Source organism: Alligator sinensis, unplaced genomic scaffold (assembly GCF_000455745.1).
Source record: "Alligator sinensis unplaced genomic scaffold, ASM45574v1 scaffold1182_1, whole genome shotgun sequence".
In the NCBI taxonomy this organism is placed as follows: Eukaryota; Metazoa; Chordata; order Crocodylia; family Alligatoridae; genus Alligator; species Alligator sinensis.
In genome coordinates this window covers 542,512-561,782 of record NW_005842796.1, presented here as the reverse complement: position 1 = coordinate 561,782, position 19,271 = coordinate 542,512, and the positions used below count along the sequence as shown (strand labels likewise).

General features: G+C 43.3%; 1 protein-coding gene across 1 annotated transcript in view; it reads right to left on the bottom strand.

The window, feature by feature from the left end:
• Positions 1-14,376: 14,376 nt before the first annotated feature.
• Positions 14,377-19,271, bottom strand: part of AUTS2 (AUTS2, activator of transcription and developmental regulator) — a gene marked incomplete at its 5' end in the record, with an annotated part of 542,556 nt that continues 537,661 nt past the window's right edge. Inside the window, one exon of the mRNA XM_014525401.1 lies at positions 14,377-17,556. Within this exon, the coding sequence (XP_014380887.1) occupies positions 16,320-17,556 (1,237 nt within the window). The remainder of the gene's footprint in view (positions 17,557-19,271) is intronic.

The following is a 19,271-nucleotide window of genomic DNA, read 5'->3' as shown; positions in this document are numbered from 1 at the left end:
ATAGACTTCCTATATGATTGAAAAATCACTTACTTGCTCAGCACCTCATTTCCCCAATCTGTAAAAAGGAAACTAAAAGCACCGCCCCACGCAGCGCGCGCGCACACACAGCCAATAGCCTGATTAAGCACTTGCATGGGATGCAAGACCCATGCCCTTGCTCTTACTGATTTGGAGAAGGGATTTCAATCTGGGTTTCCTATATCTAATAATCCCCCTTTCCCAGTTCCAGACCACCAAATACCATCCTAGACCTGGAAACCCTGCCTGACAAACTAGTAATTTTCTGGGGAAAAGTTTGTTTTTTGACAAAACGAAGAAGATGACAAAAACAACGCATCAAAACAATCCTGATAAGCAGTACTCCAGGGGTAGGCAATTATTTGGGCTGGAGGGCTACTTAGGGAGTTTTGGTGAGCTGTTACAGGCAGGTCAGCCCCCCTCCCCACCATGCTGGGTCAGCACCACCGCTGTCCCCTGGCCCACAACAGCTCACCAAAACTCCCTAAGTGGCACTGCCTGACACTAGGCTGGATGGATGCGATGGGGCAGGTGCAGCATCGGGGAATAGAATGGGCAGGCAGGGCCAGGATTGGGATTGCGGGGCCACGTCAGCTTGGGGCCAGAGCTTGGGGTAGAGCTACAATCTTCTGCCTTTGCACCCATGCAATATATACCGGTTCCCCAGACAGCTGCATGCAGGGAGTGGATTGCATCCCCGCCCTGAGGCCTGGCCTCAGGAAATGAATCCTGCTGCTGTGCCACCCCAGCCTTGCTGTGCACCCAAGGGTGGTGGGACTGGTTACGCATGCCACAGCCTGGGCTGTTCCCTGTCCCTGGGCTGGACAGAGCCAGAGGACCTGCCACAGGCCAGATAAAATCCCTTGGGTGGCTGGATACATCCCACAGGCTGCGTTTTGCCCACCTCTGCAGTAATCCTAACCTCTCTGAAGTTTTTTCAAGGAAGATTTGAAGTCCTGGTTCAACTTACATGCAAAAAAAGTGAAAAATTTAAGGGGGAGGGGAAAACATTACAGCAAAATTGCTGTCCTTGACTGAAGGTTTAACCTGAAAAAACGTTTTGTGAGTGCATGCCTGTGTGTGCGCGTTTTTCAAATTATGAACTAAAATTGAAATTGATGAATTATCAAAACACACACTCCACTTCATAATTGCATCTTCCTTTGTCACCTTCATGTGTGACAGTTTTCCCTGTTTACAGCCTGTTCCTTTCAGGCTGTTGCCCTCTCTCCGCTCAGAGTACAGCCCTGGATTTCAAAAGAGGTGAAATGTTGATATTGAAAACGTGGAAGAAATGCATTTGTATGATGAAATAGTGTGCTGATGTAGAAACTGTCAAACTGATGAAAAGTCTTATAACTGTCACACTGTAAGAAAATATGCCTTTAAAATTCAATGACAACTGCAGAGTGAGGTAGAACGTGAAATTGCCTACACTAGTAGAATTTGTTATTATGCAGGTGAATTCTGCTTAAGAAGTCATTAAGCCTTTCACTGCTGCTGGACCATACACTTGTGTTTCTGCAGCCAGTTTGAATGAGGAGACACAGGTCAAACCCATTTTTCCAAGATGGTCATATTTGACATAATATTGGGTTAGGGTTGATATTATGACCCTAAGCAAGGCTAAGGAAATGGGAGAACTCCCAAGGGCCACAGCCTACGCTGTACCTTCAGAAAAGTCTGTTTGTCAATTGGCATACAGGCTCCCGGACCACAGATGGGACAAGTGGTTCCTCACAAGCACACACACCTGGGATGTGATGCTTATTTCATGGGAAAAGTGAGGTCAGAGGGTGTTGTGTTGACAAGGAAGAAGCCTCAGTCCCTTTGAGAGAAGTAGTGTTGTGCTACCCCCCCCAGTTAGCATCAGATCCATCTGGGGTCCATTTCCAACCCACCCTGTGCTACAGATACTGTTGGTGGCTATTTAAGTCAGTATAAATATAAATGTAAGTGGTAGGCTGCAAAAACTCTACAGATGTTGCATACATTGTGTACATTGTTTTATGCAATTGGAACATGCTACATATGATAAGAAAGTAAAATGTATAAAACACCTGTTTTGTACAAGCAACTTTGGGATTAATTAATCCCCATGTTAATCCCCACAGCTAGAAGTCTAATCAGCTCTCTGATAGTGATTACAGGCTATTCTGGTAACAAACTCACAAGTCACACTCTGTGCGTTTAAGCTCATGGACAAAAGGTTGGATTGGCTGCAACACTTGGGATAGAAATGTCTAGCAGAGTGGTTTGGAGCCAACAAACAGTAATAAGAAAATTAGACAGCAGAGTTAGGAACAAAATTCAGGTATTACAAAATCAATTGCCATGGATAAACCTACTGGGTTTGAGAACTCTATTCAATTAGCTGAGTGGATTATGAAGAGTGTTAGGTAGGGATGTTAGTAAGGCAGGAATATTGCAAGGGGCTAAAGTTTGCTGGGGAAGAGGAAATGTGAGACAGATGCAAAAGCAAATGAAAGACATTAGCCATCTGGAGAACTGGAAAGAGGAGCAACAGCATTGATGCTCTAATTTAATGTGACTTTAAGTGAAACTTAGACCCTAGGCTAGGTAGAGACATTCAAAAGGCTCCAGGAGGAACTGATCTAAGTTATGTAGTTTTCCATAAGTAGTACTGTTTAGATTGGTAACGAACCAAACACATATTCGCCCTTTGTTTGGGGGAGAGGGGCAAATCTTAGACCGTGTTCCACCATTTTTAAACTAGTCTATATGTGCTGAACTTCTGTTCTGTTATGAGTATAGACTGGTTTCCAATCACTTATACTGGTAAGAGTGTAATGGCCCAAAGTGCACTTTCAAAATACAACTTTGACATGTAAGTCATTTGGGTACTTCTGAAAGGTTTAACCCATGTCATTAACTCAATAAAAAGAAAAATGAGACAGGAAAGGTTTCAGTGGAGTTGCACTGTGCATTGAAGACTGCATGCTTTCAGAATTTTATAGCAAAATCTTGGAAACAATTTTCTTTTTTGTCAATAGAGAGGAGCAATTCTAAGGAGATCATTTCTACTGTACTTGTAAACCTCCTGCTTTAAGGCCTGCACATTGAGGCAGTTAATCTGTTTGTTAATTATATTTGTATTGTAATCCAGTGAAAAGAAAGAGAAAACTGCCACTGCTGTAAGGGAAAGGAACTGGCTGCCTGTAGCAAGTTGTATTAATTTGCACCACAGCCCATGAGTCCCCAACAATTACTCAGATTTACACATTCAGATCTAGCAAGCAGCTATAAAAACAATGAGGACAATGAGGCTGAGCTAAAAAAAAAGTATTAGCAGCTGGATTGGAACAGACATTTTTATTGCAACTACACAAAGGATGCCAACATTTAAGGCAGAAGGCTAAACTAATACTCTCTCTCTCTCTCTCTCTATCCTAAAACGTCTATTTACACTGGACTATGAATCAACAGATGCTACACATACAGTCATTAGCACAGGAACCTGTAAAGCTTTTATGGTCAACTAGGTTCTTTGGTAGGAGGCAAAGCTCGTCTCCCTGGGTGTTTATGTAGAAGCAAATGAATACTAACTTAAATATACATACATTATAATTTTCCCAGCATTGAGCGTTTCTGCTTTTATGTTTCTCCTGTGCCACTTGAAAGCAAGACAGAAGCCGAAGGACACTGTTAAGAAGAGCAACATCTCTTTAAAGGATTAGGAATTAAAGTTAACTGCACATTAGAGATAAAACAGCAGAACATTTGCCTTATGGTTTATTATTAAAAATAAGGCCATTGGGCTACACAAGCAGATTTAATGTCTTTCAAATCCTGATAATTACTGCTGAAACAGCAAGATGTTGGTCTTACAGAAACACCAAGAATATAGAGCAATTCAGTTAAAATTAAGTAAATGTAGAGGCAGTGAGAGAGGACATCTTGCTAGCCTTGGATACCAAAGTCCTTTGCATATCAAAAGAGCAGGCTGAGCAAGAAGATTGGCAGGTTAAATTCCCCCCACCATGTACATCATCCAAAATTTGAAGTCACCAATCCTGGTGGTGAAAGTATCTTCACGACTGTAGGGGATATCTTCTTTGCATTTGGCTGGAGAGCACCACTCTCCCTTGTTCTCCTGCATTATGATTATTAGCTCGTATTTCATAGGTGAATTTACCCAACACTACAGCCTTACCTGCAGTCCCAATCCAGGATCATGGCTTCCTCTGTCTTAGGTAATGTACATGCACATGGTGAAAAGCAGTTTTTTTCCTGTTGAGCTTTTCATCTAAATATAAAGGATAAAATTGGAGCTGGTTAGCTATTTTGAAATTTCATGAAAAACCCCCATAATTTTTGGCTTTCAGCTAGCTCTAAGTAGAACACACAAGCAGAAGTTTGAAAACTAAGCTCACGGAGATTAAATAACGTGTCCAAGGTCACATAAAATCTTCCCCTGCTTCGCAGTCTAGTTCCATTGCCACACGATCATCCCATCTCCCTCTTGTTCCATGTTTGGAATATATAATACAACAGCTCTGCAGCATAGATTGAAGAGGGCAATTCTGCTGTCATTTTTCCAGCAACTTTTTAATAAATCTTTTATAACTCTGGCAGCTTCAGAAACTCCAGGGATTTCTCTGATATTCAATAACCGAAGATTTTAATTTTTTTTTTTTTTGACAGGTCACCAGCTGCCTACAGGACAGGAAAGTTTCTCAGTGACAGCACTTTTCTACTCATGAGCCTTTTTAAAAATCTATAAAAAATACATCATTTGCAGACTTTCCTGCAGGGTTACCCATTCAGAAATTCACAGTGCAAAGGAGTCCAGTATTGAATCCAGCAGTTCTGTCATAACCGGACTGGTTCATATATGACATCCTCTGACTACCACTTACCTTAGATTCTCCAAAACAGGCACTGGAGCAGACTGGGCATGAAATGAGGCTGAATTGTTCCTCCTAGCCCTTCCATTTAATAACACTATAAAGTCTGCAGCTGCTCAGGGACTCTCTTTCTTGTGCATACTGGACACATTTGGCTCTAGAAGGCTTTTTTGCTGCCTTTACAAACCAGCAAATACCCACCACCACCACCACCAAGTAAGTCACTCACAAAAAGGGATATTGCATTGCCCTAAGGCCACCAGCCTCGGCTGCATTGTGGAGCTGGCCTTTGTGCTGACAAGTTAAATGCCTAAGCAGCATGGCTAACACCTCCTGCACTTCCCCAAACAAACACTAGTAGCACAGACATCTCAGAACCTCCTCTTCCCATACCACATAGGGAAATGATAAAAAATACAACGGCAAACATCCTTGCAGGTACACAGACCTCTGTTCTTTGAATAAATCCATGTACTTGCACGCTAAAGACTCTCTGCAGACACAACTGCCCCCAAAGAAAGCAAGCAATATCTAAATACATGTTGCTCTAAAGAAACTACCCACACACAGATCAAGAGCATACAGAAACCACCCCACTGGCCACCACTTGACTCCCTCACCTTCTCCGTGGGCTTAAAGTTATTACAAAAAATGTTCTTTCTGAGGGGTTTTTGCCTTATATTAGGAATAGAAATTGTATAGGGATTTCAGTAAATGAGTCCAGAAGAACAAACGGCAGTTCTAGGACATATGAAAGAAAACAGTGGTGATACAATTATTTGCCTTCACCTTCGCTCCAGATAAAATGGGGGCTATTAGCTTTGATTATCCAAATCAGTACTGGAAAGCAAGACAATGCAAATAATGAAACGGATCTTTGCTTTAATTTATGGATCAACTTCTCAGTCCAACACAAATGTTTTGCTTCAGTTGTTCCCCCAAACATAACACGTACATATACCCAGTTAGCTATATATTTCAGTGTAATTGAAATTACATGGTGGATGTACCCTTAGGGCACTCATGATCTAGCTACATACAGACAGACAAATCCTGCCTTCACATCTCCAGGCGCACTGAAGTTAATTAAGTGACACTCACTATACCAAGCTTTACTCTGATGCAGAGTGTGTAGCGTCTGGGGGGTCTAAGGGCAGGAATGGCGTGGCAGTTCACTGGGTTGTTCAGATAGAAAGGGGTTGAAGCTATGCAATATTTGGTTTGGGCTAATTAGGCTGGGGAGTTTTTATGCAGAGATCAACTGTGGGACTAGGTGGGAGACCAGTTAGAGTAAGGTCGACTGCTGGTTAGGATGCAGACTTATCGACTGCCTTCAAATATGAATTCTGTGATACTCTAAATATCATTAGACCCATTCTAGACATGGAAAGCTGAGGCAGAAGAAGGACCTGGCCCAACGTAACCCAGCAGGCTAGTGACAGGGTCCAGAAGGGAGCACTGAACCAATCTAGTACTTATTAGTACTACTGAGTTGTTTTATAATGTTTCATCAGATGATCTGAAAGTGCTTTAAAAACATTATTTTAGCCCCACCTCTGCAGAAAGGTAGAGAATTATCAGCTCAATGTTAGCAGATACAAAAAAAAAAAAAAAAATTCAGTTATTAACCCAAGTTAGAGAAGTATTTAATCACTGCCATCACACTGAATAACTAAGTAGATCCAGAAGCTGTGAAGGAAATGGAGCTAATCAGAGTTCTGCAATCAAAACTGCAATAAAAAGGGTTTATTTCCTCAAACAAACATCCTCATGGAAATCTTTCTACTCTTGAAATTATCTCAGAACACCACAAAAACATGAGAAAAAAATATTAGTCTGTTCCACCATAACCTCAGCCACTCTCCCCCTTTTTCATGGAAAAAGAAAAAGAAAGAAATGGGGAAGACAAATAGGACAAAATAAAAGATTCCCCCCTCTTTTAGTTACAATTGATTGAAAACATAGATTCTACTTTTCAGCTCTTTGCAGCTAAAGGTGCCCAGACTAGGGCAGAGATCCACGTGTTAGTCTGCTTCAAGCGCTAGACCATGCCTTCTCAGAGGCATGCTCCTGGTACTTCTTTCTCCACTGACATGGGCAACAGGAGACTTTTCTAGCAGCTTTTTCTCTCTGCTTCACCCTATTTATTTCCAGAACTGCTCAAAACTATTAATACATGCATGTGCTTCCTGTCTTAAAACACATTAACCCTTCGGTAGGATCTTTCCTACTCCAGTCATATGATGCCTGAACTCAGAAGCCTGGGGCAGCTCAGCTCTGCCTAGATAGGGCAAAGAGAAGCCTCTGTATTTCTTTCGGGATCAGATCAGTGGTGTTTCACATCCACGCTGCTCCTGTGCAGCTGTTTGCAACAGATACTAGGCAGCGGATAAGCAACCGCACAGAATCTGCCCGAGGCTTTGAGGCAGGGGCAATTCTGCAAAAGGCTGAATGAAACACCTTTCCAGACAGACACCCTGGTTACCACAAGAACAGCAAATGAGCCTTTAAGATTCAGATCCTCCATTTCCAACCAGTTGCACAGAAATGAGAAAGAACGATTAAAGAACCAACTCTTGAGCATGCCGTGTAAGAAGCTGTTTTGTATTTGGCTATTTTCCTGAAAAAAAATTTAGGGAGCAGACTCCCTCTACTGCCCAAACCAGTGAGAGCCCAGCTACCTCTGCATACTGTATATTGTTGGCCTGAAAGTGTAGAAGTCCCCAGCAATAAAAAATTACCTCACCTATATTGCCCTCTACAGCATATCTTCCTGTACTGCATTGTTTTTAAAGCAGACTTCTGACTGCCTGGCCTCCAAGAAAGAAGTTTCCCTTTTGAACCAGAAGATGCTTGTACTTCAAGCCCAGCCAGTCTGGACAAATGAAGCGTTCTTAATCAATTCTTTCACTGAGGATACACGAATGCGTTCTTCATGTAGTTTTAGTTTGGAAAAGTTCACTGCCTTTTAGCAGCAGTTTCCTGCAACTCAGAAATCCTGCACAAGTCCAGGACAGCGCAGCCAGTAGACATGGAAAGGATTTCTTCCCCATCCAGCATATCCTTCGGAGACCAGCACAACCATATCCTCTTGCTTATGGCTTCTACAAGTCCAAGTCCTTTAAGACTAAAATGCCAAGTTCAAGCACACCAGCTAATTGCAACTGAGTTTGAAAGTCAACAGCTAATTGCAACTGCATTTCTGAAGGAAACCCTATGCTGCATCAGTATTTTAAGTTACTGCTGTGCTTTAGACCTCAAGAGGCTCCCTCCATAGCTTTCCAGTCAGAAAAGCCCCAATTCATTCGTGATAGAGCTAACCAAGGGCTGCATTTAATCCAACTATTGTTTGGGGTCGGAAAAGTGCCTGCTGCTTCCTCTTCTACTCGCCCCTATGGAAAAAAAATCAGTACGAATCAGCTAGCCACCAGCCAAAGAGGAGACAGCTTGGACGGACTGTGGATCCAGAGGAACAGCACTTGAATTCATAGCAAAATCCTGACAGAGGGAGTCTCTCTCTTCCTCTCATTTTTATAGTCATGTCAAGCAGTGCAGTGCGATCCTGCCTCCAGTCGGCGTAACGGCAAGGACGGCCTGGACAAGACCAGCTAAGTAAAGACCGTCCGAAAGCAGAAGGCCGCCTCAGGGTGCGCAGGGAAGGACGCAGACCTGCTCCCCCTCTGCGCTGAGGACCATCTTCTGGTCAGTCGAAGCCGATCCGTTCGTCGCCACAGCGTTCAGCGTGCGAACAGGGAGAGGGGCCGGTGAAAGGCTGCTCTGTCAGTGGAGCGGGGCGTACGAAACACCCTGGGAGGGGGCAGCTCCAGAGAGCGGCGTCCAGGGATGCCACAGGGGCTGCAAACCCACCTCCAAACACACGGCATAGGGGGCAAGGGGCCCTGTGCACCCCCCCACCCCCGGGGGCTCTGCAGCAAGGGGGTAGCCGAGGTGGGAAGAGGGCATGCCCAGATGGGTGTGGAGAGCGACAAGGAGCGGGCTGTGGCCAGAGGCTCTGCGGGAGCAGCGCAGCCCCGTGCGCCCCGTCGGGTCCCGCCGCGCGCGGTCTTTTGGCGCCACCCAGCGGCCGCGCGGCTGCACAGCACTCGCAGGCGGGAAAGCCACGCGCTGAGGCAGGCGGGAGCAGCGGGCAGACGCCCCTGCCTCCTCCCTGAGCCAGCCCCAGCCTGGAGGGCACCCGCTCCTGGCTGCCCAGGGCCAGGGGCATCAGGAGCCGAGGGATAGGGCAGGCTGTGCCAAGGACAAGCACCGGACTCCAGGGGTTTCCAAGATGCCAACCCTCTTTGATATGCCCCAGGCCCAGTGGCTGGCAAGCCCAGGACAGCCCAGTCAGGAGACATAGAAAGGTCTTCTCCCCGCCGTCAAAACCATAGGGGAGCCAGGATGCATGCGCTCCCTTCACCCTGCTGCCGGCCTGGGGACAGCCTTCATTTGCCAAGCTTGAATGACCGGGGTGCGTGGCCGTGCAGGGCAATGTGGGGCAGCCGGCCAGCAAACGCAGCCTGCGGTGGACGAGAGCTCTCTGCCCAGCAGTGCCAGCTCTGGTCCTCACTGGAGCAGAGGGGATGTGGATGGGTCTAGTCACCGCCGCCACCCTCCAGAGTGAGGGGTGTGTGTGTGTGTGTGTGCGTGTGGGGCGCAGGAGCACAAAGGGTCCTTTGGGATCAGGGATTTAAGCAGCTTTCATCTTTCCCCCTGCTTTACCCACTTCTGCACCCAATAGCTGGCCTAAGCACATTTAAAACTTCTTCCCAGCCACCCTCTTGTGGTCTTCCTGATGAACGGCAGCCGACACAGAGTCCTGCAACGCCTTCAGCGAGCCTGGGATGCTCGGCTACAACTCGCTCGGCCACAACATTTCTTTCAGAGAAATAGCAGCAAAAACTAAAAGGTGCTATGATCTGCAACTGAAGTACATCTGCTGAAGCAGGCTGAGGTCCTTTAGCAAACCCCCTACAGTTAGAGGGGGCTGTTTCTATTGTATATCTGTTTTCCACTTCTTTTGCACCCCCAACCTGGGGATCACACTGCGCTTGCCCGCTCTTCTCTGCTTCCCTGTCCCTCTGCATCCCTGTTTTCCTATCCCCAGGGAAAATTAACAAAGGGCTCTTGTTTTTGACGCTTAAAGCCCTGAATGACTTGGAGCTTACAAACCAAAAGAGTCAGCTCTCTCCCTATATCCCATATTAACAGCAGCGGCTCACAATAAAGCTCACTGCAGAGGAGCTGCTGACACCGCCCGTGGAACAGATTATTCACCCCTAGCCCTGTTGACAAAGCAAAAATATTAAGTGGTGACTTAGCCTGAGTGATGTATCCTTAAAATGAGACCTTGTTGAAGGGCCTGATACTCACTCTCTGCAACTCAGATCTCGTCTCAGGGAAGACCAGCCAAGGCACCAAGACCACCTTTCTCAGCTACCCTAACTGCCCAGCCCATATTTGTACCCAAATTTTAAAGGTTTCGAGTGCATAAAGGTGTAAATAGGCACGAACGACATTTAAAAAAAAATAATTAGGCACCTACCTGGGTGTTGTCTATTAGTAGCTGCTCAGTTGTTTTCAAGCCCCGGCAGGAAGGTTGGCCAGGCTCAGCGTTTCCATACTGTCTTCGGTACAGGTGTCCAAGACCTAGTGGTGGCTCTTACATATATAAACGTGTTATCGATCTCAAACTAGGATGTTCTATTACGACTTGGCTTGAGGTCTTGACACACCGGTGGCTTACCAGACCATTTTTGGCACTGACCTCTACTCTATCTGCCCTAAAGAAATTACTGACAGAATGAGCACAATCCTTCAGAAACTCAAATAAACCACTTCTATGTCAAGTTAGTCCTATAAAGTACTGTGGTAGATTGGCATCCATGCTTACAATCTGCGCCAAATTAAAAAAAAGAAAAGAAAAGAAAGGCTGGGCTGTATTAAACAGCACCTTATTATTTGCACAAGCAAATCAAGGGCCTGTTTAACTGCCATCAGGTGTTCTGGTATTTTTCCGTAATTGCAATGTATTAAGGGTTTAAAAAAAAAATGTTTTCTTTTATTCATTTAACAAATACTTTGTGTAAAATGACTGCGGTTCAGGGATGTTTTGTGGGTAGAAGAGACCATAGAGTGGAGGATACATTTTGAGCACAGGAAAATATTCCAAGAAAGTTCTGATTTGTGTATGGGCCCGGATCCTGATTCCTGACTCTAGTCTTGAGTAAGGGACCCTCCTTGCCAGCATTTTTGCATTTGCAAAACTGGGAGAATTACATAGCAGAATACGCATTATAAAGAAGTGTTTGGACCACACAAAGCAGGAAGACCAGGTACTCAGGAGCTGACAGAAGGTGGAGGGGTGCTAGCAGTTAATTAGAATGGCTGTATAATCCTGTCAGTTTATTGAATGCTATGCTCCGCTGTTTGCTTATGAATAGCTTTCATTATTGCACCCAGGCTTTAGTATGCATGCCAAATCTACTGCACTGTCCAGGAACCTTAATTCTCCCTGGCAAGCAACTATCTTCCATTGTGCAGTAATCATTTTAATGTGCCATATATAGAAAGGAATAGGGCTGGGTTCAAAAGGACGACTAAAGAAAACTGACAGCACTATAATCATACTGGAAATTCATTGGTTAGAAATTTAGATGGTCAGCACTTAGGCTTTTAAGTGTGTGTGTACGCGTGCAATAACTAGTACAATGAGGCCTCCCAACTTCCACTGGAGCCTGATGCTACTTTACTAGTATTTGCATTTCATATTTACAGCTCAACATCCATTCAACATTAGGATCCCCAACCTTTAAATGCAGTACACATGGTAGGAGGTAAAAACTCTGTACCAAAGCACTCCAGTGAAAATCAAGCACTTAAAAAAAAGACCTTGTGGATCTGGGTTTGACTTTCCAAAGGGTGAGAAAAAGGAGCACTGTTTGCATTTTATAGATGGGACAACATGATTCAAGTGGCCCCCTAACCCATGCTCTTCCCATGAAGTTGGTATCCAAATAATGAGCCTACATCTTCTTAGTCTCAGCCATTGGACTCTCTTTCCTCCCTTACAATAAACAGCAAGCAATAATAAACCAAACTCATTTTTCAGTGGAATAGAACTGAGAACGTATTACCTGGTTCCAGTGCCTGAAGCAGCCATCAGTAGAGGTAACCTGCATGTGTGCAAGAGTAGTTAAAGTAAAAAATGTCTTGCATGCAACATAGCATCATGATGTGTGCATGCACACACGCACGTATACTCATGTAATGTGCCACGTTCAGAGAGAATGAAAGCATTTTCTAAAAACATTCGTCTGTCTATCCTGAGTCCAGTTACTGGCTGCAGTCCTACTTTCAGAATCCCATCTACCTGGAAGCAGTAAGGAGTAACAATCTGCCGTAAATTTTTAAAACATTCATCTAGAATTGTAATTAACTACGTATTAGGTGGTTTTACTGGGGTGAGCTCTGAAAGGAACCATGATCAGTAAGTATTAAAAAAAGGCCTAGAGAAAATTACAATATCAATAAGGTTTGAACAGCACAAAGCAGACTGGAACTAGGTATCTATCAATCAAAGAAAACATAGACATTAGAAAAAGAAAAGACCTGAGAATAAGGAAAACACTGCATCAGGGAACAAATGCTATGACCACTCTTAAAAGAATTGCTTCTTGCACACACCGCATTAATTGGCATCCCAGATGGTAGTGAGAAAATGCAAAACAGCAAATTGCTAGTGGGGGAGTGGGGTGGAGGGGATATGAAAGATGAGCTCAAGACACTGTGCTGTGCGAGCAGGCTTTTCCACATGCAAGGTGTTGTGTGCTCTATGGTACACGATACTCTTCGGGTTCATGTAATTTTCACAGCCAATATTTTTATTCTCTTTATATTAGCAATTCAGAAAACAGCAGGATGAGAGAGATGCGTCTTGAATGGAGAAACTCTGCTAAAAAAGATTAATTAATTTGTAGCTGGAGGATAAAATCTCCATTTCAGGCTTTATTTTTAAAACATATTTCATCAGTTATCTGTATCAGCACATTCTTGCATGTGGCAACTCTCCTATTGGGATTAAAACCCAGATCCTCAGCGGAATTGATATGTCTAAACCTTGTTGGTAGTCAGAGTCCTAAATGTTTTTTGAGGATCTGAGCCAGAATATCTATTGACGTCAGTGGTAATTGGGGTCACCAGCGGGGACTATAATTTCTGATCATTTAGGGGTTGACTCAGCTCCAACTGAAGCAAATGATAAAGCTCCCAGGATGTTTGGTAAAATGAAAGACTATAGGGGTGGAAGATCACTGGCCATTCCCTTGGGTTTCTTTCCCCACATCAGTGCATGAAGAGACTTCCTTCAGTAATTTCCATTCTTCCACATCCATCTAAGCCTCTGGCTTCTCTCAGAGTTGGAAGTATTTTTAATCACGTGCATCCAAAAAACTAAGACTTAGTTTCCTTAGAAAAAGAAAAGAAAGCTGTTTCATTATGCAATTTCTATACAATGCTGCTGGGAATATGCACAGTTCACACAAAGTAGAATTTTAAAGAAATGGCCATTCTTTGTCTTAATTACACAGGTGAAAATCCAGAGTAACTGCATCAACAAAATCAGATTTGCATGGATGTAACAATAGAATTTGGACAATGGTCCATGGGTGGAGAAATGCAGAAGAGCAGCATTTGAGCAGAAGAACAACTTGCACACATGATCAAACACCTTTAACTGCTTTCAAAAAGAAACATGCTGTGTGCATTAGTGAGGGAGAAAGGAAAGATTTCTTAGGTCTTGCTGAAGATGTCACAAGTTACTCCTGGTCAAAGGTAACCTCAAAGTTTCCATAGTGCTTACAGCAGGTTTCTAACCAATACAAATTAAAAGACTTACAAGTCACACACAGAGAGTAGATGAAGTTCCTAAAATTGACAACATGAAAGCAGCACCAAGAAAGGCTGAATAATGTTTAAGAAAGAAACAAACTCGTGTACAAATTAAAGAGATTCCCTATAAATTAATGCTTTTGTGCATATATGTACAGAACAGTGATTCTGATGGAAGGACAACATTTAGGGCCATATCCTCAGCTGGTATCAACCCGCACAAATCAGAGGTGTGAATGGAACTGCAGCAAACTTAACGCTAGACTCTGAGGCAGCAAGGCACTTAAATACATGCTTAATTTTAAGCACCCAATTAGTCCCATTGGCCCCAGTTAATGTCAAAGCAGGTGACGGCAGATGTTTAAATATGATGAAGAATCAGGACCTACCTGAGGATCTGACCTATTCTTTTTAGATATATTTATATATTAGTTACTTTTATAGGTCAGGCTTGTGGAGGTCAATCTTTTCCCCCGCCCCTACTTGTTTTATTGTATTTTATTTTATTTTTTTTTAACAAAAGCCCGGTCTTGGGAAGAAATAGGATTTCTTCCCCATAGCAATGATGGGGTACTCTACACAAAGAAGCACCTGGCAGTTTAGTTCACATTTTTTAATAACATGGCACAATTTACATTACACAAGTCTTCGCTGATGAGGAAACATGCTGAAGATTGAGAGCCGCTTTACTTTTCTTTTCACATAGGATCTAGAAAGGACTTTATTACATACAGGATAAACAGCAAAAAGGTTTGTATATAACAATCTCTTTACAATACTGAAAGCTACCACTACGGTTCCAGTGTACATATTCTTCAGGGTTGTTTTTTTTTTCCTTTTGTTCTTTAAAAAAAACCACTGCACAACATCTGGAGTTCACAAAATCTGAAGCTCACAACTAAACCTTCAGTTGACTACTAAAATAGATCTCTGATCATTAGAAACAACTGTCTGTAGTTAGTCTTTTTTTCTTTCTTTTTTTTTTTTTTTTTTTTTGCCAAAACAGGATAACAACTTCAGATAGCACTTTAATACACTAGAAGACCAATGGAACTAATTTTATTTCATACATATATTTTACAGTCCAGTAGACAAGATATTGAATTCTCTCTGATAAAGTCATATTCTCTCCAAATATTTAGACAAAAACTTAACACATTATAAAAACAAGTGTTATGAAAAGACAGATTTCAGAAGATTGAGGCTTTTTTTTAAACAAAAAGAAAAAAAAAGGAAAAAAAAAAAGAAAAGGACCATAATTTCATAGCATTTCATTCCTTCTGTGATTAGGGAACAACAAGGCTGACTTCTTAGCTATTCACAGACTTTATTGCCAACTGAAATACAATAAGTTGCAATATGAAATCTGCATGGGAGTTCATTAATTTAACTATTGATCCACAGTGAAAACATATCCAACATCTTAAGAAAAGTATTAGCTTTCTTGGAGGATTCAAGATTTCAGGGTAGCTAAATTGACTTAACCAAAAAAAAAAAAAGTGTGTGTACAGATAAGAATGACACACCATAGAAACAGACACGAATGGCTATGATCAGATTATTTTCTAAAAATAAATTTGACATGTTAAGAGACAAAACTTCCAGGAAGTATCCGACATTTGACTGTTACTCTGTATAACCCAGATTAAGTGTGGCTGAAAAACCATATTGTCATGTTAGACACTAGAGTACTAGTGGTTACAGTCTGCTATTCTGCACGAGAACTGAGAGAGACGTGCTACAGTTACATTAGCATCCTGATGCTGGGGTTCATACGGAAAGCTACATTTCTAACGGGCTGTTTCTTAATCAGAACAAGCGAGGAGAACGGATTCATTTTGTAGATGAGCTTGTTCAGGGAAAATATGACTTTCAGTATGTTGTGTGTTGAAAAGGCTCCTTTGATTTTTAAAGGCTTTTGTGAAAAGCCTTAATATTCATTGCATAGTTGAAGGGGTTTAGCTGTCTATAACAATATATGTAACACAGCATAAGCAGACTGTGTTGATCAATATTAAGTTTGCAAATAGCACAGTTTAAGAAGGATTAATGTATCGTGTTACTTAATTTTATCTATTTACATTTGTACAAAGTAAAGCTTTCATCTTACCCTTTTGCATATATGAACCATTAACCCATGACACAAATCTTTATACATATATATCTACAAATGTCTTCACTTCTGGTCAGAAAGAGCTTTGTATGGTTGGTTGTGGTAGTGGTGGTTTGCTTTTAACCAAATTATTCTGAGTAGCGTCTTATTCTTCAGTTCAAATTTTTTAAAAATTTTAAACTAGAAATAAAATAAGAGGAGGAGACACAAAGAACATATGGACTTGGCTAAAAGATCTGGAAAATTTCAACATATAATATACAAAAAACCATTTCAAAATCTTTGCACTTGGGTCTATACATTTTGTACAGTGGGTCACATCCACAGTCTGAGTCAATGACTAGTAAGAAGGTCTTTATATTATGTTCATTTACAAGGGTCTGTCTCTCTTTCAGCTTTATTTTTTTTTTTTGCTTTTTTTGTTTTGTTTATCGAGCTTCGATGTCCTTTAGGGTATGAGAAGGAGGCCTCTCTCTCATCTCTGTTGACAGAGGAGTAGTCCTTCTGGGGGACCCAGGGCGAGGTCCCAAAGTAGAAATAAGAGGTGGAGGGGCGCTGAGAGCTGCTGTGGGAGGAGTTTTATTGAGAATGCCATTCTGGTGTCCCGTCGGGGGACTGACTCTGGGGTAGTGCATGCTGGGAAGTCCTGGGGTGATTAAGCTCGGGTGAGGCAGGTGACCATCCAAGGCGGCAGGGTGAACTGAGTGCAGGCGTGCATGTTCGTAGTCCTCTCTGAGCATGTGCAACCGTTCCCTGTCATCCAAGTGGTTGCCCCTCTCATGCTCACGCCGTGGGTCGACAGAGAGAGGGTGGTGGTGGTGGTGGTGATTGTAGTCATGAGGCTCCCTGTCCCTGAACGACCTGTCAGCTTCATATAATCTTGGCGTAGAAAGACGATGAAGGGGGTCATTTCTTAGCAAAAAGTCTCTCCCCAGAGGGTCTCTCCGATGAATATCTAGCTCTCTGTAGGGATCTCTCAAGGGATCCCTCATTGGATCCCAGTGAAAGGAAGGGTAGGGGAAACGTTCTCCACCTGGAATTGGACTTATTCCCATAAAAGGTGTCATCATGCGAGTCCTATCCAGGCCACTGATGCTGTTCATGGGGTGTATGCCAGTCACACCGACAGTCATGGGCATAGACACTAAAGGACTTGGATGGACACTGGATGTAGATATTGGTGGGGGCTGGTCAGTTGACCTATGAGTTTGAGGTCCCTCAGGTGGAACATCATGGTCTTCCTTTCGTTCCTCCTTCACTTTGACTTCACTATTTTTCTTCGGATTATCGTACACAGGTTCATTCTTCCTCTCAGCCTCGCGGCTGGAGGTGCTATTAGGCCTTGTGCTCTCTACTATGGAGGGTCTAGCATAGGGTGAAGGAACCCTGGACATTTGTTTCGTCTCTTCCACCACTCTGCTTTCGTGACTCAGGCCTTCTTTCTCTGAAATGTAGTTGTCTTTCACTTTGTGCTCTTCAACACTGATGTCCTTCCGAGATTCAGAGTGATCCCTCTCTCGTTCTTTAGGCTTCTCTTTTTCTCGAATCTCGGGATTGAGATGGCTCCTGATCTGCTCAGCTGAGCTGCGGCTATGTCCAAGGGAGCTGACTGGATGGATAGGTGCTGGCGAAGGATGGCTGGAGTGTCTTTTCTCAATACTCTCCCTGTAAGAGAACAAAGCATAGATGTTAACGCCTGAGCATCTCTGCAAATAAAGCAAAGCCTCAGGGTCCTGACTCCCTCTTGATAAGTTTTGCAGGAAGTTAGAGATGTGCCCACTTTTATCTATCATCTGTTTTGGCATCACAATACTACTAAAACACCCCTTTTCTAAACTGTTCTTATTCTATTACCTAGACCCAAAATAAGCAAGGTCTCTGCATTTGTCTTGCAAACCACCTACCAAGTTTTCATCAGTGAAGACAATAGTCATACCAAGAGAGACTGGCACTTGTATATGATTTTAAGCAACAGCCTCAAGAATTTTTAAAGAGGTGAGAGAAGAAAAAAAACCATCCTAACTTCACCCTCAAGAGTAAGTGAAACATTACATTTAAATTGAATGGTTAAAATAATTTTACCTGACAACTTTTGCTATTATAGACTTGGAAAGAGAAGCTTTCATGTTCAATCTCTATACACTTATGTACAGAACTCATTTCTCTTGGCGTAATTTCTGCCTTTTTTCCTGTTCAATTTACTTTGTGAGGGCTAATTTTTTCACTTTTTTCTAAAAGTGAAGAGAACTTGGAAATACAAATGATACCTTCCCTGGTACTGCTGATTGAGATAACCAACAAACTCAACCTGGGGCAGGGGCCAGTGCAAGACTGAACATTTAAACTCTCAACTAGGCTTTACATGAAACATCTGTGTTGCACAGATCCTCAGCTAACTTCTGCATGAGGGTGATTTCCACCCTGTATGCATTTTGTTTCTCAATTCCCTTCTTGAGGAGGAGCAGACAGAGGGGTGCAGCAATACGTCTCTGGTACTGCTGAGAAGTCTCCAAGTTCCTGGAGCGTTTCCATTCCTATTTTAGACCTAATTTATGGCACAGAAAATGCATTAGACCAGGGGACAGCAAACCTATGGCCCACCTGCAGGCCTGATCTGGCCCACAGATGAGAGGCTTTGGTGGCATCCAGTGGTGGGACACCTCCCTGTGCTACCACCGGGGTGAGTGGGAGCAGCAGCAGGGTACGAGTGCCTGCCTTTGACCCAGGGTGCGTCAGTCCAGCCCACAGCTGGAAAAAGTTGATTACCTCTGCATTAGAAAATGATCTCCTCTCATGTTTGAAGAACTGTTGACCCTGCTGCAATTGCTGCCAGCAATAAATGGAACAACCTCACTACTTACTGTGGGCCAGACCCACAAAAGTATTTAGATGCCTAGATCCTATTGATGGTAAGCACTTCAGTGATGTCAATGGGAATTAGTGCCTAAATCCCTTTGTGGATCCTGGCCTCTGTGACAAGACCCACGAGAAGAGTCAGTGCTGGGCAAGTGCTCACTGGTGGTAACAGCTCTCTCCCATGAACACTGCAGAGTTCTTTGCTGTTAAACCCGTGAGTGACACGGGCAACGAGGCAGTCTGTGGTGCAGCCCCATTACGCATCTGCATCTCTCGATTATCAGGTTTCAGTGATGCAGTCTCTCTGCTTTCTCAGTGCCTACCCATGACTGGGGCCTGGATGGGGATAGCACATTCCAGGCAAGATACATAATGCTGGCTGGCTGGAGGACACAACCAGAGCAGATGCTGGAGTGGCCATCTATCCCAGCAATTAAGTTTTGCTTGCCTCTCTTTTTAAGGTATACTGTCTAGGGTGCCTGCTTATGGACAAAGGCTGGTTTTTGAAGGCCAAATAGCAGCAG